This window comes from Cebus imitator, unplaced genomic scaffold (assembly GCF_001604975.1).
Source record: "Cebus imitator isolate Cc_AM_T3 unplaced genomic scaffold, Cebus_imitator-1.0 Scaffold69, whole genome shotgun sequence".
NCBI classification, from domain to species: Eukaryota; Metazoa; Chordata; class Mammalia; order Primates; family Cebidae; genus Cebus; species Cebus imitator.
Window position 1 is genome coordinate 81,000 of NW_016107384.1, and position 23,548 is coordinate 104,547.

The 23,548-nt window shown below is 55.1% G+C and overlaps 2 protein-coding genes and 1 long non-coding RNA gene across 4 annotated transcripts in view; 1 reads left to right on the top strand and 2 right to left on the bottom strand.

The window, feature by feature from the left end:
* LOC108306031 overlaps positions 1 to 5,110 on the bottom strand; it is a 6,795-nt gene extending 1,685 nt beyond the window's left edge. Inside the window, exon 1 of the long non-coding RNA XR_001825978.2 lies at positions 4,974 to 5,110. This is a non-coding gene — a long non-coding RNA (uncharacterized LOC108306031). The remainder of the gene's footprint in view (positions 1 to 4,973) is intronic.
* A 24-nt stretch (positions 5,111 to 5,134) lies between these two features.
* On the top strand, positions 5,135 to 14,103 carry CCDC86 (coiled-coil domain containing 86). Its single transcript, XM_017530786.2, has 4 exons — positions 5,135 to 6,048; positions 10,964 to 11,093; positions 12,972 to 13,046; positions 13,235 to 14,103. The coding sequence occupies exons 1-4, from the start codon at positions 5,291 to 5,293 to the stop codon at positions 13,352 to 13,354; spliced, it is 1,083 nt and encodes a 360-aa protein (XP_017386275.1). The 5' UTR covers positions 5,135 to 5,290; the 3' UTR covers positions 13,355 to 14,103.
* On the bottom strand, positions 13,963 to 18,939 carry PTGDR2 (prostaglandin D2 receptor 2). Of its 2 annotated transcripts, XM_017530784.2 has the most exons (3): positions 18,807 to 18,909; positions 17,166 to 17,257; positions 13,963 to 16,664 (listed from the first exon to the last, which is right to left on the bottom strand). In XM_017530784.2, the coding sequence occupies exons 2-3, from the start codon at positions 17,187 to 17,189 to the stop codon at positions 15,465 to 15,467; spliced, it is 1,224 nt and encodes a 407-aa protein (XP_017386273.1). In that variant the 5' UTR covers positions 17,190 to 17,257; positions 18,807 to 18,909; the 3' UTR covers positions 13,963 to 15,464. The 2 variants fall into 2 exon arrangements, with proteins under 2 accessions (XP_017386273.1, XP_017386274.1); XM_017530785.2 differs by lacking the exon at positions 17,166 to 17,257 and having other exon boundaries at positions 18,807 to 18,939.
* Between the last annotated feature and the right edge of the window lie 4,609 nt (positions 18,940 to 23,548).

Below are 23,548 nucleotides of genomic sequence, written 5' to 3' on the forward strand. Positions count from 1 at the left end.
GAGAGAGAGATGCAAATTCATGAATCTTAATTTCGGGCGGGGGGTGGGGAGGGGGTCAGGCCCAGGAATCTGTGTTTTAACACAACACGCTCCATGATCCCGACACTCACTGCAGTTTGAAAAGCATTGCTGCTGGACACGACACACGGGGTGAAGTTGGGATGGCGTATGAGATGCCATGCTCCCTTCCTGAGTTGGCTACTTCCCACCTGTTCAGGTGTTCATTACCCACCCCGCCCCACTCCTTCCTTAGCCTGCCTTGGAGCAGGAGAAATGCTGTGGAGGCTGGCAGGGGCCTGAGGAGGGAGAGGAGGTCTTGTCTCCTCCTCCCCCTCTCCACGGTGACCTAGGGTAGCAGGTCTGGCCCCTTCCTGTTTCAGCAGAACCTGCAGAAGCTGTGAGAGGATCGGGAGATAAGCTCTGCCCTCCTCAGACCTAAGCAGGGGAAAACACACAAGACCTTTGCAAAGTGGGCCCTTCCCAGGCCAGGAGCTTCTCTGCACCCTGGCAATGCCCTGTGGGGGCAGCTGGGAGGTCTCAAGCTGAGTTCCCAAGTACCATTCCATCCTCCCCCATCCCTTGGCCCCTCTACTGAGGTCTCTTCCCCCCTCCTCTCAAGGATCTGAAACCGACAGTGAGCTGCTGGGAGCACACAGCAAAGATGAGCCTCTGAGATAAGCATGCATGACAAGAATTCACACGATTACCCTGGTCCTGTTCCACGTTCTCAGTGGGACCTGATTCAAGGTACCCAGAAGCAGCTCCTCACATGTGCAAAAGCGAAAGTGGGGGCAAGTACCAAAGGAGGAGAGCCGGGCTCCCAGAGAGGTAAAAACAAAATGCAACAGGGACACATGAAAAAGTCCTGCACCATCCAAAAAAGCCAACAGTTCATGTCCAAGATCAGAGTAAGGGGGTGCAGGGAGCAGGGAAGCGTGACAGCCATGGGAAACAGATTGAAGGTTTCCAACAGATTCCACGGAATGGCTTGAATGCAATCTTGGCCACACTGCTATGGATCACAGCGTAGGAAGGTGACAAATCTACTCAGCTGTCCATGGGGACGGTCAGCCTTGGACCCCACATTCTGGATGCACTGTAGAGAACTGGTGTCTTTCCCAAAGATTTATCATGTCATGGGAGGAACAGCTGGAAGAACAGGACATGATTAACCTGGATAAAAGACAATTCTGGAAAAGCTACAAGAAAACTGACTTCAAATACTTAATAGAGCTCTTAAGCAGAAGACAGAGCCACTGGATCCATGCTGCACAGTGAAGATTCGCCGAGGCCCAGTCACACCTCTGCCATCTAGGTTCTGCCTTCGCTCCTGCCATGCTCAGCAACATCCTTGTTGCCAATGACATCCCAGACTGAGGCAGTCCCATGTCCCAGTCCCAGGTCTGGCGCAGGTAGAGGTTAAGGGCTTAGAGTCAAAAAGCCCTGAGCTCTAGACCTCACCCTGTTCCCTCTCCTGTCACCCTGGCCCCAAATCGCAGCCCCCCTGGGACTGGGGTTTCTTGATGAGTAATATAGGGATGATCACCCCAGCCCTGTAAGGTCCTAATAAGGATCCAGTCACTCAACACACACATATCGAGCACCGTGCTCCTGCTGAAAATCGCCTCCTGGCCAGGCACAATGGCTCACACCTGTAATCCCAGCACTTTGAGAGGCTGAGGCAGGTGGATCATTGGAGGCCAGGAGTTCTAGACCAGCCTGGCCAACATGGTATAACCTCATCTCTACTAAAAATACAAAAATTAGCTGGGTGTTGTGGCAGGCGCCTATAGTCCCAGCTACTTAGGAGACTGAGGCAGAAGAATTGCTTGAATCCAGGAGGTCCGGGTTGCAGTGAGCCCAAGATCATGCCACTGTACTCCAGCCTGGGTGACAGAGCAAGACTCTTCCGAAAGAAGAAAAGAAAAGAAGACAAGAAACTAAGGCACAGAGAGGCTGAGACACTTGTAAAGGTCACAGAGCAAATAACTGGTGGAGGCAAGATCCACACCTAGACTGTCTGACTCCAGAGCCACACTTGACAGTAAATCTGCCTGTTACCCAGGCAAGGAAACAGGCATGGAAAGGCTAAGGTGCTTGCCCAAAATCAGACAGCGACATATTCAGGAATCCAGGACTGTGGTTCCAGGGCTGGCACACTTAGCTGCCTTACAGCTGCCCCCATGTGGGCCTTGCTCACCTGTTCCTCACACTGATCCTGGTCTGTGTGCTGGGAGGTGCTGAGTACCACCTGGCACACACCATCATGCAGAATGTGCTGAATGAGCAATACCAGCTTATTTATGTAACCTGAGATCTGCTGACTGACGGAAACCAAGCACTGGCAGATGGATGGAAGATAGGGGCCAGGTGTTCTCCTCTGAGTCACTGACCTCCTGTGAGCCAAGGGGTGCTGCGGTTGAGAGGGTCTGACAACCCCCGGATGTCAAGGACCTGTGTCCCCATGGCCATCTGTTCAACACCAAGATCAGAGAAGGGCAGGGAAATGGCCCCTGCTGGTCACCGGCTGCGCTAACTGAGCACTTACCATGCGCCAGGCCTCTTCTGGGTGCTCATGTGCTCCTGGGAGTAACAACTGCAGCTGCCTCACAGGACTGTTGGGAGCAGCCTTAGTAAATGGAATTGTATTTGCAGAGTGCTTGAAACAGTGCCTGGATCAATCACTGCTTGCCCCAGTGTTTCAGGCTGGGTTTCTCCAGAAGCCCACTCTGAATGAGGATTTAAGTACAATATTTGTCTGCTCTGAAAATGACCCCAGCAAGCATCTATAACAAAGTGGGAAAGTAAGAGAAGGATAAAGCCAAAAGAGGGTGCATGACCAGGTTACCTATGTGGGTTCAATCCTGCTGGGGGCCTCTGGGGGCTGTAGAGAAGCCCCTCAGTATCCTACCACCTGCAGGCAAGAAAACTGGGATGTAGAAAGCTGCAACAGAAAGCAAAGGAGCAGCCAGGCACAGTGCCTCACGCCTGTAATCCCAACACTTCGGGAGGCTGAGGCAGGAGGATCACTTGAACCCAGGAGTTCAAAACCAGCCTGAGCAACACAGGGAGACCCTGTCTCTACAAAAAATAAAAATAGCCAGGCATGGTGGCATGAGCCTGTGGTGCCAGCTACTCAGGAGGCTGAGGTGGGAGGATCCCTAGGGCCTGGGAGGCGGTCAAGGCTGCAGCGAACCGTGATTATGCCACTGCACTCCAACCTGGGCAACAGAGCAAGACCCTGTCTCAAATATAACAATTTTTTAAAGAAAGTAAAGGAGTGTAAGGAGATAGGATCCCAACAGTGACCCCCACACCAGGCTCTTCTGAAAATTTCAGGAGTGTCCTCAGGGATTCTGGACACCATGTATAAAGATGATGACAAACTGAGCTCAGGTGGGAGTAGGGGGTTCTGGGCCAGAGCCCACCTCATGCTGAGGTTGACAAAGTGTCTCCAAATGTTTGGGAAAAACCCAAAGGCCTCCTCTGAAAAACATCTCCCTCCCTCTAGTGAAAACCTGAGATCACCCTCTGAAGTATTTCAGGCAAGGCTAGGATGTGATCCAATCTGCACTGGAGAGTGATCCCACCAGCTGGGATAAGAGCTTAGGAGGCAGGGCAAGCCTAGGGAGGCTGGAGCAGGGCAGAGGGACGTACAGTCTCCTCCAGCACCCTGGCAATGCCTGCCAGGCATGGTTCTGAGTGTCGGATCATTGGGGTCTCCCGGCAGGGGCGGGGAATTTAAGGAAGTGAATGAACTCACTCCTCTGAGAGTTGGGAGGTGGAAGAACTGGGCGAGGAAGTATCCCAGCTGCTTCTGCTCTGGACAGCTACACAGCAGGGGAGGGGCAGTGAGGCAGGCAAAGCCCCCCTGCAGGGCGAGAAAGTATCCCAGCTGCTTCTGCTCTGGACAGCTACACAGCAGGGGAGGGGCAGTGAGGCAGGCAAAGCCCCCCTGCAGGGCGAGAAAGTATCCCAGCTGCTTCTGCTCTGGACAGCTACACAGCAGGGGAGGGGCAGTGAGGCAGGCAAAGCCCCCTGCAGGGGTCTCCTTGGCTCATGAACATGAGGAAGATGAGGGCACTCTGACCCCTGTATTCTTGGATAATTTCCCAGGCCCTCCCACAAGCCCCCAGTTAGAGAAACAATGGTTTCTAAAAGAAACTACTGGAATGTTGGACAGGGACCCTGGGATATTCAAGGGCCAATCCCAGGCAGTTCCAAGAATAACCCAACTGGACCACTTCCAAGATGTTCTTCCTAAGAAGCATTCGTAAATAAATCAAAACTGCACTCCTGGGTCTCACACGAAGGTCCCCACAGCCCCGCACTCCCCAACCCCACAGTCCCCAGAATCTTCTCTAGCTCCTGGGAGGTCCAGAAGGCAAAGCCTGCTCACTGGTGAGGTCCCAAAGTGCTTTGCAAGTAAAGTACATTTACAGGTGAATAGGAAGGGAAGGGAGGGGAGGCAGGTTCGCACACGGGCAAAAAGCACCGTCTGGGCTGAAAGGAAGATCAGAGGTGATCCAACCTGTTTCTAGAACTGGGGCAGAAGAAGAGGGACACGTGAGGGTACGCAGCTGGTTGAGGGCCTAGGTGAGCCACAGAGCAAAGGGGGTGCATCTTATTGGTACCTCAACTTCACTCATAAACACTGAAAACGCTGAAAAGGTTGAGCCATAGATTATATACGGAAGCACAGGCCCAGAAAAGGCAAGAGTGAATGTTTAACACAAAGAAGACCCATCTTCCACCTCCAGGACCCCCAGATAGCATTCCCTCAGGCAGCTGGGAGGAGTACTCCGACGGATCATTTTGGATGCTCGAAGCTAGTGCAAAATGACCCATATTGCAGATGAGAAAACAGGGCCAAGGACGGCAGGACCCTGACCAACTGCATGGAAGTTCACCACAAAACTTCCATGGGCCTTGCCTACGGGCTCCTCGGACCTTTTTTCAACCCTGTTCTTTACCGGAAATGGGTCTTCCCACTCTCCCTTTTCTATTTGCTCGCTCTTCTTTCCCAGGAAACTATTTGCAACAAAAGCAAACGCGAATTCAGGAAAAAGACTGGCTCATCAATCACGTGTTAATGGCACTCGTGCGCATTGCGCATGCACATGCTAAACCCCACCCCCAGTGCCCCACTCCACCCCTCACCAACATGGCCGCCTCGATGACAGCCCCTCCTGCGCGTTACGGACGTAGCGACTCGTGACGTCATAGGAAGGCGACGGTTGTCGGCGGGGGCTACACGTGTACAAGGGTTTGGAAATTTACCGGCTGAGCCATGGACACACCGCTAAGGCGCAGTCGACGGCTGGAAGGCCTACTGCCCGAATGCTCCGAGAGCCTCACCTTAGTTTCGCGGGCGAGACGGGCCCTTGTGGAGTTCGAGTCGAACCCAGAAGAAACGAGGGAGCCCCGGTCTCCTCCAAGTGTGCAGCAAGCTGGCCTGGGCTCCCCCGAAAGGCCGCCGGAGACAAGCCCAGGATCACCCAGTCTGCAGCAGGGTGCAGGCTTGGAGTCCCCCCAAGGGCACCCAGAGCCAGGCCCAAGCTCCCCCCAGCGTCAACAAGACCTACACCCGGAGTCGCCTCAAAGACAGCCGGAGTCCAGTCCTGAATCCCCACGATGTCAGCCGAAGCCAAGTGAGGAAGCGCCAAAGTGTTCTCAAGGCCAGGGAGTACTGGCCTCGGAGTTGGCCCAGAATAAGGAGGAGCTGACCCCGGGGTTCCCCCAGCATCAGCTACCGCCGGGTCCAGGGTCACCAGAGCCTTACCCCGGTCAGCAAGCTCCAGGTCCGGAGCCCTCGCAGCCACTACTGGAGCTGACACCCGAGACACCTGGCTCCCCCCGGGGTCAGCACGAGCCGAGCAAGCCACCTCCAGCTGGAGAGACGGTGACAGGCGTCTTCGGGGCAAAGAAGCGAAAAGGTTCTTCATCCCAAACCCCAGCGTCCAAGAAGTTGAAGAAGGAGGAGCTTCCTGTAATCCCGAAGGGGAAGCCCAAATCGGGGCGAGTGTGGAAGGACCGCTCCAAGAAAAGGTGAAGTGGGGGACAGCATGGACAGGGATGGGGTTCTCTATAGTGTTGTGAACCTGCCTTTCCCTGCTGCAGCCTGGAGAACAGCCCTAGGGTTAGAGAGAGCTCATATTAATGGGGGTGTCAGCAAACAGGTCATTACAGTCAGAATGTGGTAAAATGCCCTGGGATCCGGGGACGGATGGGACCAGGCCCTCAAAGATCAATTTCTCTGATGCCTTTCCTCCTCAGGGTCCCTATGGGCCTCTCCTGTAGCACCTCAGTTGTGTATTCGTTCTGCAGACATTTACCGTTGTCTGCCCTCTCCGGTGAGAGAGACAGAAGCAAGTAAACCAGCCATTACTTGATCAAAGCAGTGAGGTCTTCAATATAATCTGCTAGTTATTTGCCTTTATGATAAAAAAGTATTACTGAGTACTGATTATATAGGACATAGTGCTAAGCACTTTAATAAGGATTTATCAGTCAACAGCCTTTCCAACATGGAACAGCATGTACCATCACACTTACTCTGCACATCTGCCCTGTGAAGCAGGTGGTGTTATTATTCCTGTTTTTCTGTGTGAGGAAACAGAGGCTAATTGAGCGGTCGGCACAGGACCTGAGCACAGATCTGATTCTGAAGCCTGTGTGCAAAACCCTTTGCCCAATCCCAGTAGATCCACCTTGAATTGGATTGCAACCTTCTTAAAGGCAGGCACGAGATCTTTCTTGTCTTTCTGAGCCAAGGGCATAGTAAATGCTCAATAAATGCTTGTTTAATGAAGGAACAAAGTGGTTCGTCTGAAGAAGGAAGAGTTTAGGCTGCCTTGAAGGAGAAGTGTGGGGTTCAATTCCAATTGGAGCTAATGGGAACCATGGGGGAGAGGCAGGGATGCGTGCCTGTGAGGGACCTTGAGGCAGGAGGGTGTTTTTAAGGAAGAAGCTGACTCTGGGCCAGGCTTTGTGCTAGGCCCTTTTCTTGTACCCTTAAAACCCTAGGCAGTGGGTATTATCCCCCCACCCCTCATTAAACAGAAGAAACTGAGGCTTCCAGAGTAATTTACTGCCAGTCTCCCATGAGAGAGGGACTTTGAAGCTAGAGTGACTGTCAATGTTGGAGAAGTGGATGATGGCACTACCCCTCCACCCTGTCCCAGCAGGTCACAGGAGAATGGCAGGGCCACTGATGGCCTTGTGGAACTGGAGGAGGCTGGTTCAGGTGGGAGGAGAGTGATGAGCAGGTTGAGCGGTGGAGCTTGGGGTCCTGGTACTTTCGCCGTAGGTGGGGAGATGGGCTTGCTGAGCTGGACAGGGCTGAGCCCACGCACAGGTGGGGAGAAGGGAGGGACCCACACAAGACACTTGATCAGCAGCTGGAGGAGAGTAAGAGGCCACAGATCACTTGACCAAGAAGTCCGGAGGGAGGGTGTGTGTACAGCTCCCTGCCCAACTGCAGACCCTTCCTGACTCACTATGGCTTGCTCAGAGCATGCACTCCAGCCTCCTTAGTAAGGCCAACAGGCCCACTCTCCTCTCCCCTCCATCACTGGAGCTTCCACACCGACGTCCCCTCCATATTCCTCCCGTGTGTGATGCACCCTCCTTCCTCGGCGCCTTCACATGTGCAGTTCTGTCTGAAAGGCTCTTTCCTGGCCAATCCCCCACTCATGTTCCAGGGCTCAGCTCAAAAGTCACCTCCTCTGAAAAGCCTCTTTGGCCTGTCCAACCAGGGTTAAGTCCCCATGCTTTATGTTATCACTGTGCCCTGTGCTTCTCTTTTGTAACACCTCCATTTGCACAGATGCTTATTTATTTGTGTGACTCTTATTGACTGCCTGTTTTTCTTTAAACCAGAGGTTCCATGAGAGTGGGGACTTGCCTATCATCATGAGATCCCCCAGAGCCCAGCACAGGGTAGGCACTAAGCTGAGCAAGTGTATGAATGAGGACAGAGGTAATTCATTCATTCTTCAAACAATTTTGTTCAACATGGCTGTGAACAAAAAGTCCCTGCTCTCCTGAAGCAAACATTCTAATTGTGGGAAACAGATAAACATAAGGACATAGATGCTATGTCAGTACTAAAGGCTTTAAGGAAAAATAAACCAGGATGAGGACACAGAGAATAACAGGGAGGGCAGGGTATTGCCACAGTGCTCAGAGATGGCCTCGCAGAGGGAACCAGGGAGAGGTCTGGGGAAAGAGTATCCGGGCAAGAGGAAAGGGAAGTTCAGAGGCCTTGAGGCGGGAGCATCTCCTGTTTCGGAGGCATTCCAGAAATCTTGCTGCTGGAATGAGGGGGAGAAGGGGAAAAAGTAGGAGATGAGGTCAGAGAGACAGCGGGCGTGGTGACCCTTGCAGGGACTCCAGCTTTCTGAGCTTGAGAGCCATGGGAGCGTGTCAAGCAAATCAATGAAATGACCTGCCTTGGGAGGTCAGTCTGGTTACTGAAAACAGACCTCAGCGGGCAGGAGGGAAGGCAGGGAAACCACAAGGAGGCTGTGGAAGGAGAACTACAGCCGCTTCACAAGCTGCAGGCAGATCTGTGGAGAAAGGCCAGCGGGGCCACTGAATAGATGTTTGGGGTCTTCGAGGGAGCAGCTTCGGTGGGTGGTGAGTGAGCCCAGAGATGCGTCAGAAGCAGCACCCACTGCAGGGAGGAAGACGGCCGCAGCCGGGAAAGTGCGTGTGGTGGGGAAGACCTGCCTGCAGCCCTGCCTTCCTGCTCATGCCAGACGCCACTTTCTCCATAGTGCCCCTCAGGCGTACTGGCTCCCTTCTCTAAGGAGGAGCATTTATTGAGCACCTATTATGTGTGTGTCAATTACATCTCCCACCGCCCTTTGGGTTAGGAATGATTCTCATCTCCACTGGCGAGACTGCTGAGACTTAGAGGCCACTTGCTCAAGGTCACCTGGGTGGTAAGTTGTTGGACTTGGAACCCAGGCCTGAGTTCCTTCAATACCCAGGTGAACCGATGATCTGCCTCAGTTCTGTGCTGGGTCAGTACCTTAGCCACCAGCCACATGTGGCTGTGTACATTTACATTAAATAAAATTTAAGATTCAGTTTCCCTGTCAACACCATATTCCCGGCGCCCAGCAGCCACCCATGACTAGTGGCTACCTTATTGGGCCATGTCCATGTAGAATGCTCCCACCATCACAGAAAGTTCTGTGTGGCAGCCCCACTCTACAGAGATGGGGCGCCATGTCCTGGGGTGTTGTGTGTCTCCAGCCTCCCACCGCCTTGTCCCTTCAGGCCTCTCATACCCCAGCTTGGGAAGCCCAGCTTTACAGTTACGGGGGACGTCCACATGATACCCCATTCTTAGTGCATAGGAGGCCAGGGCTTCAGTGGCAGGGCCTTGGGAAGGGGAGAAGGAGATCGGGAGCTGGGGCCAGGGGTCAGCGGGGCCAGAGGACAGCAAAATGCTCCTCGAATCTTTGAAAGAGAAAGACCTAACTTCAGTATGTGGAGGGCACCAAGAGACGTCTCGTCTTATTTTTACTTATTTTTATGGAAATTTCCAAGCATACAAAGAAAGAGCAGAGCTCTCATTATCAGCATCAGCTAGTCCAGCTTCATCTTTGATCCTTGGCATTTTTTTCCCTGAAATATTTTAAAGTGCATCCTAGATGCATTATCCCATCCATAAATCCTTGTAGTATGCATTCTTTTTTTGTTTTGTTTTGTTTTCTGAGACGGAGTTTCATTCTTGTTGCCCAGGCTGGAGTGTAATGGCGCCATCTCAGCTCGCCACAGCCTCCGCCTCTCAGGTTCAAGTGATTCTCCTGCCTCAGCCTCCTGAGTAGCTGGGATTACAGGCATGTGCCACCACGCCCAGCTAATTTTGTATTTTTATTAGAGACGGGGTTTCTTCATGTTGGTCAGGCTGGTCTTAAACTCCTGACCTCAGGTGATCCACCTGCCTCAGCCTCCCAAAGTGCTGGGATTACAGGCGTGAGCCACTGCGCCCGGCTTATGGTATGCATTCTTACAGAGTTGAGCTCAGTTCTCCCGTAACTCCAAAATCATCGTCGCTCTTAAGAAAATTCAGATTTCCCTGAGAGCCCTGATGTGCCCACTCCATCCATGTCCAACTGGGGGAAGAGATTCTTTTTTTTCTTATTTGAGGCAGTGTTGCTCTGTCTCCCAGGCTGGAGTGCAGTGGCATGATCTCGGCTCACTACAACCTCTGCCTCCTAGGTTCAAGTAGTTGTGCTTCAGCCTCCCAAGTAGCTGGGATTACAGGCGTGCACCATCACGCCCAGCTACTTTTTGTATTTTTAGTAGAAACTTTAGTAGGTTTTAGTAGGTTTTGCCATGTTGGCCAGGCTGGTCTCCAACTTCCGATCCGCCCACCTTGGCCTCCCAAAGTGCTGGGATTACAGGCGTGACCACCGCGCCTGGTCTTGGTGGGTAAGATTCTGAATCATTACCCAGAACTCCGACCAGTCACACGACTCTGAAATGGAGTGCACCACCTCCATCAGGGTGAGCGCCCCACCTCCAGAGGCATTCACACCCAGGCCAAATGCACTTGGCAGAAGCAACAGAACTTTACAGCGGGGTCCGCGTAGCCTGGTCTCTGCAGTCGCTGGCAGGGTTCGAGTCCTGACTGCCACTTAGGACAAGGTGTTTTTGGACAGCTTTTAACTTCTCCGCACCTTGGCTCGCTCCTCTGTGTGTGGAGAGGATAGGAGTACCCACCTCAGACGCATGTAGACAAGGCTTGAGAAATGGCAGCCAGCACAATCGGGGTTCCTTCCCGCCCCATGTTTCTGCAGACCTGGAGGGCTGCCTGTCAGGCCAGCAAGGAGGTGGTTCCACCTGGGCTCTGGGGAAGAAGGTTCAGAGCCTGTGGCCAAGAAGAGCCAGGGCGCAGGTAGCGCTTGCTCCACAGACCCTAGAAGCACTCCTCTCCCCCTTTCAGATTCTCCCAGATGCTCCAGGACAAGCCCCTGCGCACATCGTGGCAGCGGAAGATGAAGGAGCGACAGGAGAGGAAGCTGGCCAAGGACTTTGCCCGTCACCTGGAGGAGGAGAAGGAGAGGCGCCGCCAGGTGAGGGGCCAGCCAGGCTGAGGCTGGGGCTCGGAGGGCCGTGCTGGTGTCTGCTGGGACAGACCTGAGTTGTGGGCTTCCATGCGTGTCTGCGGGAGGCCGACTTGGTTAAGAAACATTCTTGAATCTGAAGGCCCCAGGGAGGAAGGGCGCCTGGCCAGAAACAGAAGTACAGTCTGGGGCCACGGGGCAGGGAGCCCAGGGGACCATCCAGGATAGTCTAGGCCTCTGAAAGAGCCCCAGGGACAGGGACAGGGACAGAGGGGAGGACCAGAAGCACACCTTGGGGAGAAGCCCAGGAGGAAGCCCTGAGTGGTAGGCGGTCAGTGAGATGGGGTCGAGGCCCCTTTCCTGGGACCTCCTCATTTGGGAAGGGCTTGCAGATTGGAAATCCACATCCCCAGTATGGCTGCTGTCTCTCCAAGAAGCAGCCCCCACACCTTTCTTCCCCTTCTGTCCCCTGTCACTCATCCCAGAGCCAGGAAGCCCCTGTGAAGGGTCACAGCCTCACCCACATCTGCCAGGGACTTTTCAGGGCGGGGAAGAGGGCATTCGGCAGGCAGCATGCAGAGAAAGCGGGGTGGCGTTGGTAGGCACCTGCCCCCAGGGCAGTCAGGCAGTAGGGGGTCTCCTCCTCCACTCCTCTAATGACCGCAGGGCTAGAGGAGGAGCGCTGAACGGGATTCAGACAACTCACCCCTAGCCTGTGGTCCCAGCCTGGCCACTGAGAAAAGGAGCGGGCCCGTCACTCAGTCACCCGTCACCCACTCTAAGTCACCCCAGCTCAGCTTACAGCTGACCTCCTGGGAACAGTGTGTCTGCCACCGTATGCTGAGGCCTTATCTCTCTTCCTGTGTGGCCCTGGCTCCCTCTTGGGCAAGACAGAGCTACCGTCCTGCTTCTCACTGTCCACTGCAGAGGCTCCTGCCCAGCCCCCAGCCCAGACCTGCCCTGATCGCAGGAGCCCAAGGCTCACTTATCCTTTCCCCCCAGGGGCCTGGGCCACCTCTGCTACTCCAGGTCGCCAAAGCCACCAGAAACCCCTAACCATGCAGCAGACTTGGAGCCAGTGTCCCCGCCCTGGCCCCACCAGGGGACACAGTCAGCATGACACAGTCTGAGAGTGCTGGATGTCCCCTCCCAAGACAGACTCCATCTAGTCTCACTGTGCCCAAGGAGCTGGGGCTGCACCGAGCCCGGCATATACATTCCCTCCCTTATCTCTCAAAACTATCTTATGAGGTAGATCCTGTGGTCACTGTCACTTTAAAGATGGAGAAGCTGAGGCACAGACTTAGCCAAGGTCACCGGTTTAGGAAATAACAGGATCAAGATTCGAACCCAGGCCAGAGAGCTCCAGGGCGTCTTCCGTGCAGCGCAGCCCCGCCCAGCCCCACACCTGCGATGATCTCGGGTACCAGCCCTCACCCTAGCCTGGCTTTCTGCAGCAGCAGCACTTCAGAAGCGGAGACTGTCCAAGAGGGTGGGAATGGGGAAGGGCCAGCTCCCCTTTCTCTCTTGGCAGTTGATGAGAGTGGCACAAAGGGCCACTGTCTGCATGTGTGTGAATCTCCAGGTGGGCACCCCCGTGTCTCAGCCCACCCAGGCCTCCTGGCTCAGCCCCTGTCCTCAGCTGCCTGTCCCGCGCCCACCTCCCAACATGTAGTCAGGAGCTTCCACCACAGCGGGCCCTGGCACGAGACCATGGCACAGGATAGCTCCTGTGGCCCTCCACCCACACCACCCACCTGGAGCCCGGCTTAGAGGGCCCTTCCCCCTCCTCCTGGGAATTCTGTCTGCTCCCACTCTTCTGGAGCCTGAGAGACCAGGGCCGCCTCTGCTCCCAAACTCAAATCCCCTTCCCCACAAATGTTCCAGGAGAAGAAACAGCGCCGGGCTGAGAACCTGAAACGCCGCCTGGAGAATGAGCGGAAGGCAGAGATTGTCCAAGTGGTGAGTGTTTCGTTTTCCCCCACCCTTCTGTCCCACTTGGGGGTGCAAACCAGGGCCTCGACCCCTGCTGCGTGTGTCCCCACTGTCACACTGCAATCCCAGGCCCTTGTGGGGTGGCCTTCCTCTCCCCTGGGAACTTGGACCAAGGCTGCAGCGACACTAATGCTCTCCCCTCACACCACGCCCAGATCCGAAATCCTGCGAAGCTCAAGCGGGCAAAGAAGAAGCAGCTGCGCTCCATTGAGAAGCGGGACACCCTGGCCCTGCTGCAGAAGCAGCCACCCCCACGGCCGGCAGCCGAGATCTGAGCTCAGGACAGCCGAGGCCGTCCATGGCCAACCACCATGCCAGACACAGCACCTCCAGCCGCTGCTCAGATGCCTCTGCTGGCTCCGGCACTCCAGCCCCTTGGCCCCAAAACAGGGACCCCACCGCGACCGGGGCTCCTGGGCCTTTGAAGGCTTGCAGACAGGTCTATGTGGGACACAAGCCCAGAGGAGGCCTGGGACCTGGCAGAGATGTGGACGAGAAGAGAATCAGCCCCTATTCCTCCTTCCTCCCCTTCTCCAAGTGCCTTCAAACCAAGAACAGTACATTCTTCTGGTTCCTCAGTGAGCTGGTGACTGACGGGTGGCTCCCCCAGTGGTGTGTGTCTTGTTTCAGTGTCCTGGGTCCATCCCAGGCCTGGAGGCTGGCAGCTGGGAATCCAGCTTCCCCTACACCTTCCCAAAGGCTGCTCTGGGCACCTCTGCACCCCGCTGGCTCTGTCCCCAGCAAGCTGAATCCGGCTCCCCATTCTCAACACTGAAAGATTAAAATGGCGAGGTCGCAGGGAACAGGGTTTTTCCCTAGCACCCCCTCTCCCAAGCCAGATTCTGCAGAAGCCCCAGAGAATCTAACTCCTGTCCTTCTAGTCTACAGCACAAATATTTATTGAGTGCCTGTTGCATACAGGCACAGATGGTAGGCACCAGCAAATACATACAGTAGACCAAAGTCCCTGCCCTCGAGGTGCTTTCATTCTGATGGAGAGAAAACATAATAAACAAGCAAAATGTACCATGTGTCAGATGGGGGAAGTGCTGTGAGGGGGAAGGGATGGGAGGGAACATGGGCGAGCTGTCAAGACGGGCTGGCTGTGCAGCCAGCTGGGTACCTCACTGTTTCCTTTGCTGAACACCTACTGTGGGCCAGGCCTTCCATGACCCAGGCCTTTGGTGGCACAAGAAACACAGGACCAATATCCCCAGAGTTTCTCGTCTTTTTTCACTGACGTTTCATCCACCCTGCAACATTCATTGGCACCAACTCTGTCAGTCCTGGGCTGCAGAGCTACAACACAGTGGTCTCTGACCTCAAGTCCGTGGCAGGCAGAGGAATGAGACGTGGTGCAGTGGAAGTGCCAGGTCAGAGATGCAAGTTACCCCTCCTACCCACAAATGGGAAGTGGTAGCTGCCCAGCCCCGTGTGGGCTGGAGGCAGGGGCTGCACAGATCTTGGGATTACCACTGTCCAGGGGATCCCACAGAACAGCAGGCCTGCAGGGAATTCTAGTCAGGTTGGCTAAGAAATGACATGCTGTGGTCTCAGAGCTGCTGTGCCCATTCGAATTCTAAAGACCAAAGACCTTTGGTCATTTCGCCCGTTGGATTTGATTAGCCCTAGGTTTCCCGAGAGATTGACCCTGGCATCCCCTGCTTCTGCCTTGGAAGTACCTTGGGCAGTGATGGGTCACAAGGTAGCGTCTTAAGTCCCTCAAGTAGCTCAGAGGATGTCCTCGCTCACCGGAGGGTAATTGAGCATGTGATGCCACAGTAAACGTTGGCTAAATGCAGAGGGCAGGCTGGAACTGTGCTTCTCAAAGCTTTCCTCTCTCTTCTCCAAAAATACATAGCCCGTTTCAGGTAAAACCTCACCCCCACCCGCGCCCCATCATCTGTTAAAATCGAGCTCCAGGGAGACGCACCTGGAGTGCCCTTCTGACTCCACTGCCCTAGTCTGGGAAGTCATTATTATGAGTTTCACTTTGCGTTACTCCAGGCCTCTGGGAACCTGCGGCCCTGGCTTCGCGGCCTGGGATCTTGTGAAGTGCAGACTCTGAGCACCGGCCGGGCCTCCTGAATCAGACTGCACTTAACAAGACCCCTCGGTGATTCACAGGCGCATCAAAGTTCAAGACGCACTGCTTTAACTCATTGTTTCTAAAAAAAAAAAAATTCAGAGTCTCCCAGGGCGCTTTAAAATAAGGACACCTGGGTCCCGCCCCTCGGACGTTTCGATCGCGGTTCAACTTGATACCCGGACTCCAGCCGCGGAGATCGAAACGTCCGAGAGGCGGGACCCAGGTGTCCTTACTTTAAAGCGCCCAGGGAGATGCTTTCGCGCTTGAGCGCTTCCCTGCCCTGCCCGGACCGGGTTCTAACTCGAGGCGTTGCTCAGCGCCCGCTCCCGGGGGCCCCTCTGCGGGGACGCTGTGCAGCCGCCCAGCAGCCAGCCGAGCAGGCGCGTCGGGCCCCGCGAGGCCTGGGGGCTGCTGTCGAGCGCGAGGGAGGAGGCTGAGCGAGCGGTGGAGGGCGTGCGGCGGCGGCGGCGGCTGTTGCCCGAGCCACCCAGCTCGCTGTCGTCCACCAGCACGCTCTCCAGCACCGCGCGCAGCGAGCGCCGCAGCTTGCGCAGCATGTCAGGGCAGGTAAGCACGTAGAGCACCGGGTTGGCCACGCTGTTGAAGAAGGCCAGGCTGGTGACAAAGGGCAGACCGCGCCACACGAGCGGCCGCAGCCCGGGGTCGGAGTGCGCCCGCGCCTCCAGCAGGCTGAACACGTGGTAGGGCCCCCAGCAGAGCGCGAAGGCCGCCACGACCGCCGCCACCAAGCGCACGAAGCGGCTGGGCCGCCGACGGCCGCGGTAGTGCAGCTGCCAGCTGACGGCCGCGTGGCTCAAGGCGATGACCACCAGCGGCACCAGGAAGGCCAGCAGGAACTTGCTGACGGCCAGGGCCGCCTGGCGCGAATTGCACGTGGCGTCGCGGTCAGGCCCCGGGCTCAGGAGCAGCACGTTGTAGTAGCACATGATGCGCCCGTCCAGCCTCGAGATGGTGTCGCGGAACACGAAATAGGGCACCGTGTTGAGCAGCGCCAGCGCCCAGAGCACCAGGCAGACTTTGTGCGCCGCGGCCACGGTGCGGTGGTTCTGCGCCCACACCGGCCGCACCACCTGCAGGCAGCGGTCCAGGCTGATGGCGCTGAGCAGGAAGCCGCTGGCGAACATGTTGAGAAAGAAGATGGAGGAGTGTAGTTTGCAGAAGGTGGTGCCCAGCTCCCACGAGTGGCCCACGGCCAGGAAGTAGGTGAAGAAGGGCAGGGACGCAGACGCCAACAGGTCGGACAGCGCCAGGTGCAGCACCCAGGTGGTGATCACGGTCTGGCGCATGCGGCAGCCCACCACGAAGAGGATGAGTCCGTTCTCCACCAGGCCCAGGACCGAGGCCAGCCCGTGCAGCAGCACGGCCGCGTGGTCGATGTAGCGGATGCTGGTGTTGCTGTGGCTCTGGAGACGGCTCATCTGCTCCAGGATGGGGCAGAGCGGCTTCAGCGTGACGTTGGCCGACATCGTGGGGCTCTGCGGTGGAGGGAAGGAAGCGCCTAGGTTGACAGTGCAGGGGCCACGGGGGAACGAAGAGAGGGGCCTGGAGTGGGACCCTCCCCAGGAGATGCCAATGTAACCCACGAATATACTGGGCGGGGGGAGGGGAGATAACATCCCGGCATTGCTGTGCAACATTGGGCAGGTCATTCAACCTTCCTGAGCCTGTTTCTTCCTCTGTAACTTGGACGTCAGTCATCACAGCACCTAGCTCAGAGAATTACTGGGAGAATTAATTGAGTTAATACATAAAAGCATTTAGCACACAGCAAGTGCTATATTAGTGTCATTGTGGTGATTATGAAGCAAATAGTCTAAGATCACACAGAGATAGAGGAACAAGGTTAGGCCACGCCAGTCCCAGAGCACTGGGTGGGTGTGGGGGGCAGTGAAGGAGGCCCCACATGTAGGGCAGGAGGGTTCTGCTGGCCTGGGGGCTGGAGGTGCTGCCCCTTCCCACCCACAGCACCACCAGACCTTGCCTCTCCACAGATCCTCCATGCAGCTTCCGCACGCAGTAGTGGCTGGTTAGATGTGTTGACCATGAACAGTGGGACCAGCCCCGTTCTCTGATGGTTGGAGAGGAAATAAGATAAGAGCCAGGAGAGGTGGGTAGGAGGAACTCTCACATGGGGCTCTGGAGGCCCAGTGGGGCCAAAAGATCTCTCCCCTCTCGGGGGCAGCCACAGCAGCTCTCTCTGTGTCCCAGGAAACCCACCCCTGTTCATTCACTTACTCCCTCACGCACTTATCCAACAAATAAGACATGCATGCTCACACCCTCACTGAAAGCCTGAAAGACCATCAGATGTGAACCTGGTCACGATCTGTGAGGACCGAGGAAATTGCATGAGGCTCCATGCAGGAGGTAGAGGGCAGGTAGCAGGGGACGGGAACTCAGGTTGTCCTGGGCACTGCTGACACTCTGGGTACTGTGGTAGGTCCTTCACATAGGTGCTGTCTTTCTGGCTCTAGAAGGAAGGTGCTACTACTCCATCCCATTTTATAGATGAGAAAACTGAGCCTCAAGGGGTTAAATAACTGGTCCAGAGCCACCCAGACAGCATAAATGTGGAGAAGCAAGTTTCATAGCCGCCTGTGTGCTTTCCTCTAGCCCCACTCCAAGGAAGAGAGGATGGAGGAGGAAGAAGAGAAGGACAGCAGGCGAGGCAAGCAATGGTCTTCAGTACTCATCTTTCTAGGGAAAACATTGTTAGCTAGGATGAGAAAACCCATTCCCTTCCAGAGACCACAGTCCTTTTATAGGGTGGGGTCCTGGGATATCAAACTAGAATTTTGCTGGCAGATGAGCTCCTTGGAGCTGGGGATCTGCAGATAGATGGAAGAGGAGCCTGTGCTTCCTGACTATGGGCACACTTCCTAAGCTTTGGAGTGTGCAGTGCAGTTACATTTGCAACAAACATATGAGACCCCATTTTTCAGAAGAAGAAACTGACGAAGTTCAGAGAAGCACAGCAATTCGCCCAGCGCTCCCCAGCTGCAGCGGTGGGGCCGGGACTTCACTCCCAGCAGGCAGCCAAGTGCCATCCCCTCTGCCCTGAAACATTCCCTGCAGGCCAGCTGCTGCTTATCCAAGTCCCATAGGGATGATCAGAGAGCACAGTCCTGCTACCCTTTGGAACCACCAGATCAGTCCTTCTGATTCTGTGGAGACAGCCCCCAGCGTCCCAGGATTGAGAGCCCAGCAGCTAAGGTCCAGCTTTGGCAGGTTAAAAAAAAAAAAAAGGAGGGGGCGGTGGACAGAGTGCAAGCTTGTGGGAGTCCAAGACCTGGGTTTGAACCCCAGCTCCTTGGCTTCCTGGCTGCGTGAACTTGGGCCAGTCACCCTAAACCTGCTGCCATTGTCTTCCCACATAGACTGTTGGTGAATATTGACAGACAGCTGAGCAGTTTACCCTGGTACCTGGCATGGAGTTAATGCCTAAGAAAACTTAGTCCTTGCCTCCTCTGGGCATCAAGTCTCCTCCAATCTTTGGAAAACTCAACCTTCTGCCATCCTAGCTAGTAACAGCCCTCTCACCTAGTAAAACTTTGCCTTCTCCTGTGGGTCCAGAGAGGGTAGTAGGCTGCTCAGCCCCTGGGCCACTGCCTCCTTACCTGGGCACGGAGAGGGCACGGGATTCCAGCCCTGGTGGCCGTCAGCTCCTGACGGCAGCTAGACAAGAGGCAGCAGGCAGGCAGGGGCAGCAGAGGGAGGCTGAGAGAGGAAATAGCAGTCAGCCCCAGTGCTTGTGTGTTTAGGGGTGGGGTGGGGTAGGAGGAGGCGGGGACAGCTGGAGAGTGAGTTGTCACACGAGTGTTCAAATATCATCAATCTCCATCAATGCCAGCAGCCCCTGCTCCACCCACCCCCACTTCACGAAGGAGAACTGCAGTAATCCAGAGGGTGGTGCAAGTGCACGTGAAAATATCGATGTGTGCAAGACAGTGTGAGCCCGAGTGTGCGGAGGGGTGTGCCTTGGAGAGTGAGCAGTGTGTGGGGTAAGTGCGTGAGGAGAATGACTCGTCCGTCTGTGCACTCTTCCTGGGCTGCTGTCTCCTGACACCATAATCCTCAGAGAAGAAACCCCTCCAGCTCTTCTGAGTTTCCCAGGCAGAGGCGGGGGCCTGTCCATGAGGAACCCGAGGGCTCTCTGGCCAGGCGAGTACAGCGGGGAAGTGAGGGCAGTAGGAAGGACGCCGGCCAAGAGGTCAGGCGCTCCTGTTTGCTGGTCCTGGGGGTTGTCATCTGTGAGCAGGAGCAGTAGCATCTGCTTTACAGGCTGTGGCAAGGGTGGGATGAGATGGATGACACCAAGCTCCCGGCACACAGTTAATGTTTATAAAAATCAGCTTCCTTCCCCTCTGAGGGAAAAATGAATATGGGCTCTAAGGCAAAGGTCATATAGCTTTTACTTAAAACAGGCTCAATTTTGGGAGGCCGAGGCAGGCAGATCACTTGAGGTTCAAGACCAGCCTGGCCAACATGGCAAAACCCCATCTGGACTAACATATAAAATTTAGCTGGGCATGGTGGCACACGCCTATAATCCCAGCTTCTTGGGAGGCTGAGGCACAAGAATCGCTTGCACCTGGGAGGTGGAGGTTGCAGTGAGCCAAGATCACGCCACTGCACTCCAGCCTGGGTGACAGAGTAAAAACTCTGTCTCAAAAAAAAAATTGAAATTTAAATTTTAAAAAAATGGCTCAAAGCCCTAGGATCAGAGAAGTTTGCATTTTATTGTTTCCTAACTCCTTACTCTCATTTGCTGATCAAGCTTCCTGGGGTCAGCACCATCCCTTTGACCTCAGCATCTCAGCACCTAATAGATACTCATTAAAACTCGTTAAGAACTCAATATCCCTGTATCAAGGCAAAGGCACCTCCCGTGGGGTGGACCACACAAGCATCTTCCATTTAGACTGAGGCTTAATGCAGAGCCTGATGCATGATAAACTCTTGCTGAGAAACTCCCATCATTGAGTGGAAAGTGAAGAAAATGTTATGCCCTTGTGATGGGGACGATATATCTCGTAGCCCAATACAGCAGATCAGTAAGCACCTTAGTGATCCGCATCATTAGCAATAGGAAAAGGTCTCCTCTCCCCCAGGTCAGGGAAGGCTTGACTTCCTAAGACAAATGCCTGCAGCCCTCCAGAGAAAATAGGTGGATGATTCCTTTCCGCTTGAGGAACATGCCCTCTTTTCCAGCCACCCCCGACACCCAACCCACTGAACCACAGACAAGACCATGTGTTTCTTGTCTGCACACAGACCGTGTCAGACTGTGGTTAAGCCACACTCCGGCTGCAGGCCTTAGTCCCTAAAACACAGTCTCCTCCAAGGCTTGGAGCTCAGCTTCAGAGCCAGGAAGAATAGAGGTCGGGTCCCTTGCTGGGACTTCGGGGCCAGTGTTTGGATGCCACTGCCACTCCCCAGCTATGAGACCTGGGGCAAGGGACTTCACAGCAGTAAAATATGAACTTTAAAAGGTGCTCCTTCTGCCAAGAAGGGCTCCAGTCCCAGCCCCAAGGTACAGGGGTTGGGGCCCAGATTTCTCTTTGGACTAAGAAAAAGAATCACCCCTTCCCCACTGCCCCACCACACCCCACCCCGCAGACACATCTCAGCACCAGGGCATCAGGCTTGAGATAAGGCACAGCCCTTCCTCCTGGTCTCATCCCACCCTTGCCCCCTCCACTGGTGCCCTTGTGCAGTGAACATCCCACACAACCTCTCCTGGCAGCCCTGCTGAGATGCTTCTTTCCTGGCTAAAAAACCCTTACTCATCTGCCCCTTCTCAGCCCCTGTTTCCAGTCCTGTAATCACTGCTGTGGCTCATGTCCAGACCTCTCTGAAGAAAATTTATTACTAAGTAAACAAAAAAAGTTACTAAGCTTAATGAAGTTAGCAAAACAAACCAAAAAAGTATTCCAGATGAGCAGGGCCCAAAGGCATTTTCTGAAGAAGAAGGCAGTGATGTTCTCGGGCCTCTGGGATGCACTCCCAGTGGAAATGGCCCTCCCGCACGTATTCAGGCAGCCTGAGTCCCACAGCCTCCACGTTGGAGGACACCAAGGGCAGGAAGTCCGGGGGCCAGGATGCAGGCCTTCCCTCCGCCCCTGGGGTTCCAGGAACTGAGAGCCACTGCTGGGTCCTCGGAGAGGAGGGGAAGGGTCTTGTGAGTGCACAGCGGCAGGAGGGACCCTGGGCCAGGGCTCACTGGCTGGGAGCAGAGGACAGGAGCCTCCAACCGACCAGGTCACACCTGCTCAGCCTGAGACTAAGAATAAGAAAAGTGAATCGGCACCTTTGTGGCTATCTCCAGGTGTCAGGCCTGTGCTGGGGACACAGGAAAGGCACCAAGACTGACTCCTTACTCTCATTTGCTGATCAAGCTTCCTGAGGTCACCACCATCCCTTCAATTTCAGCACCTAATAAATACTCATTAAAACATATTAAGAACTCACTATCCCTATATCAAGGCAAAGGCACCTCCCACAGGATGGACAGCACAAGCATCTTGCATTTAGACCTAGGCTTAATGCAGAGCTGATGCATAATAAACTTGCTGAGAGACTCCCATCAGGAGTGGGAAATGGGCCTTACGGAGCTCAGAATCCAGAGGAGGGTGACCGGGGCCTTGGACAAGGGCCCCAAATGCACAGACAAGGGATTTTCAACTCGAATCTGTATCCAAGTCACTTGCAGGGTTGTTAAAACCCCAGTTGCTGGGCCCCGATCCCAGAGTGTCTGATCCAGTAGGTCTCAGTCGAGCCTGGGAATGTACATTTCTACCAAGTTCCCAGGGACACTGATGCTCCTGACCAGGGACCGTACTGAGGACTGAGCCACTAGAATGGAGAACGGTGGGGTCCTCGGGTCTGGGGGACTGCCTTCTCCACCCTGGTCGCCAGCAGGGCCGTTTAGTTGAGGAATCTGCGGGACCACCTCCCCTCTCTGAACCTGTGCCCTTGTCTCCACCGTGAGGATTAAAGGAGATGATAAACCACGTGCTCAGCTCAGGGCTAGGCACAGCGTGAGGACACAGGTGCCAGCTGCCATCATTATTATTTCTTGGGGTCTTCTTGTCTGCAAGGACGCTGATGGGAGAACATCAGTGATGGGAGGTTGAGCCTCCCTGGAGCGGTGAGAGATTAAGTGGGGAGAAGATGGCCCCAGCCTTGGGCCTTCTGATCTGAAGAGTGGGTTGGGCTGGGCTGGGCTGGGCTGACTGCCTGCAAAACCCTTCAGCCTGGCCTCTCTGAGAACTGGGGGAGAGGGCAGGGTCTGATCTTTATCCTGAGCCATGCCCTGCCTTATCCCATGCCTGTGTCCCCCAGGGCTGGGAGAACGATGCAGCCACATTCAGGCCCTAGTCCCTAAAGCACAATCTCCTCCAAGGCTTGGAACTTAACATCAGAGCCTGAAACAGCGGAAGTGGGGTCCCTCACTGCAACAGCACCACCTTCCACCGCAGAGGACACAAATCTGAGCCTGTCGCTTCCTGGCATGGGAACCTCTGCTGCGTCTCTGTTGCCCATGGGAGCTGTCCAGATTCCCAACCTAGCATTGACGGCCTTTCAGGATCCATCCACCAACCATCAGTCCCGATACCCCCTTCCTCATGTCCACAGCTACCCCATGCTTTCTTTCCCACCTCCATGCCTTGGCACGTGCTGCTGCTGCTGCTGCTGGGAATGCCTTTCCCTCCACTACGCATCCTGCAGGGCCCCTTCCTGAGACCATCAATGTCACTAGGTACTCAGAGGATACTTACAGCATCAATGTTTAACAAATACAGCCAAGGGAGCGAAGGAACGAAGAAGGGGCTGATGGCCCCCCAGGCACAGGGCCCAGCCCCAATGGGCTTTCTTCTCCCTCTGGCCCTACCTTAGGAAGAGGGTTTTAATGTTCGTTTCTGGCCACTTTAAAGAAGTCAGTGAAACAGGAAGTGAGAGGCCCGGCAGGAAGCAGGGTGAAGCCTGCCCTGGGATCCTCCAGCTCCTTGCTCAGAGGCCCTCGAGCTGCCCACACCCAGCAGTGGAGCAGCATGGCAGGGCCCCAAATGACACCTTGGGGAGGCCCAGGTTGAGTTCCCTGGTGCCACCATCACCCACGGGACTCCTCACATGGCCAACAAGCCCCTTGGTGATCTGTCCCACCCAAGCCTCCCCCAGCATTGCTGCTACTCCCAAGTGGCATCCTGTCATCAGCCAGCACTCACCACTGCCCCCTCCTGTTCTGGGTACACCAGGCCATTTCTGTGCCCTAGCTTATGCTGCTTGTTCTCTGCTCTGGAATGCCTTTTCTTCCCTTGGCCTCTCAGTGAACTCCTATTCATCCTTCAAAACCCTG

Coding starts and splice junctions, on each gene's coding strand:
- PTGDR2 (XM_017530784.2), bottom strand. CDS start 17,189: ATGGAGGATCTGTGGAGAGGCAAG. Junction 16,665..17,165: donor AGGATCTGTGGAGAGGCAAG/GTCTGGTGGTGC, acceptor CCTCCACCGCAG/AGCCCCACGATGTCGGCCAA.
- CCDC86 (XM_017530786.2), top strand. CDS start 5,291: ATGGACACACCGCTAAGGCGCAGTCGACGGCTGGAAGGCCTACTGCCC. Junction 6,049..10,963: donor AAGGACCGCTCCAAGAAAAG/GTGAAGTGGGGG, acceptor TCCCCCTTTCAG/ATTCTCCCAGATGCTCCAGG. Junction 11,094..12,971: donor AGAAGGAGAGGCGCCGCCAG/GTGAGGGGCCAG, acceptor CAAATGTTCCAG/GAGAAGAAACAGCGCCGGGC.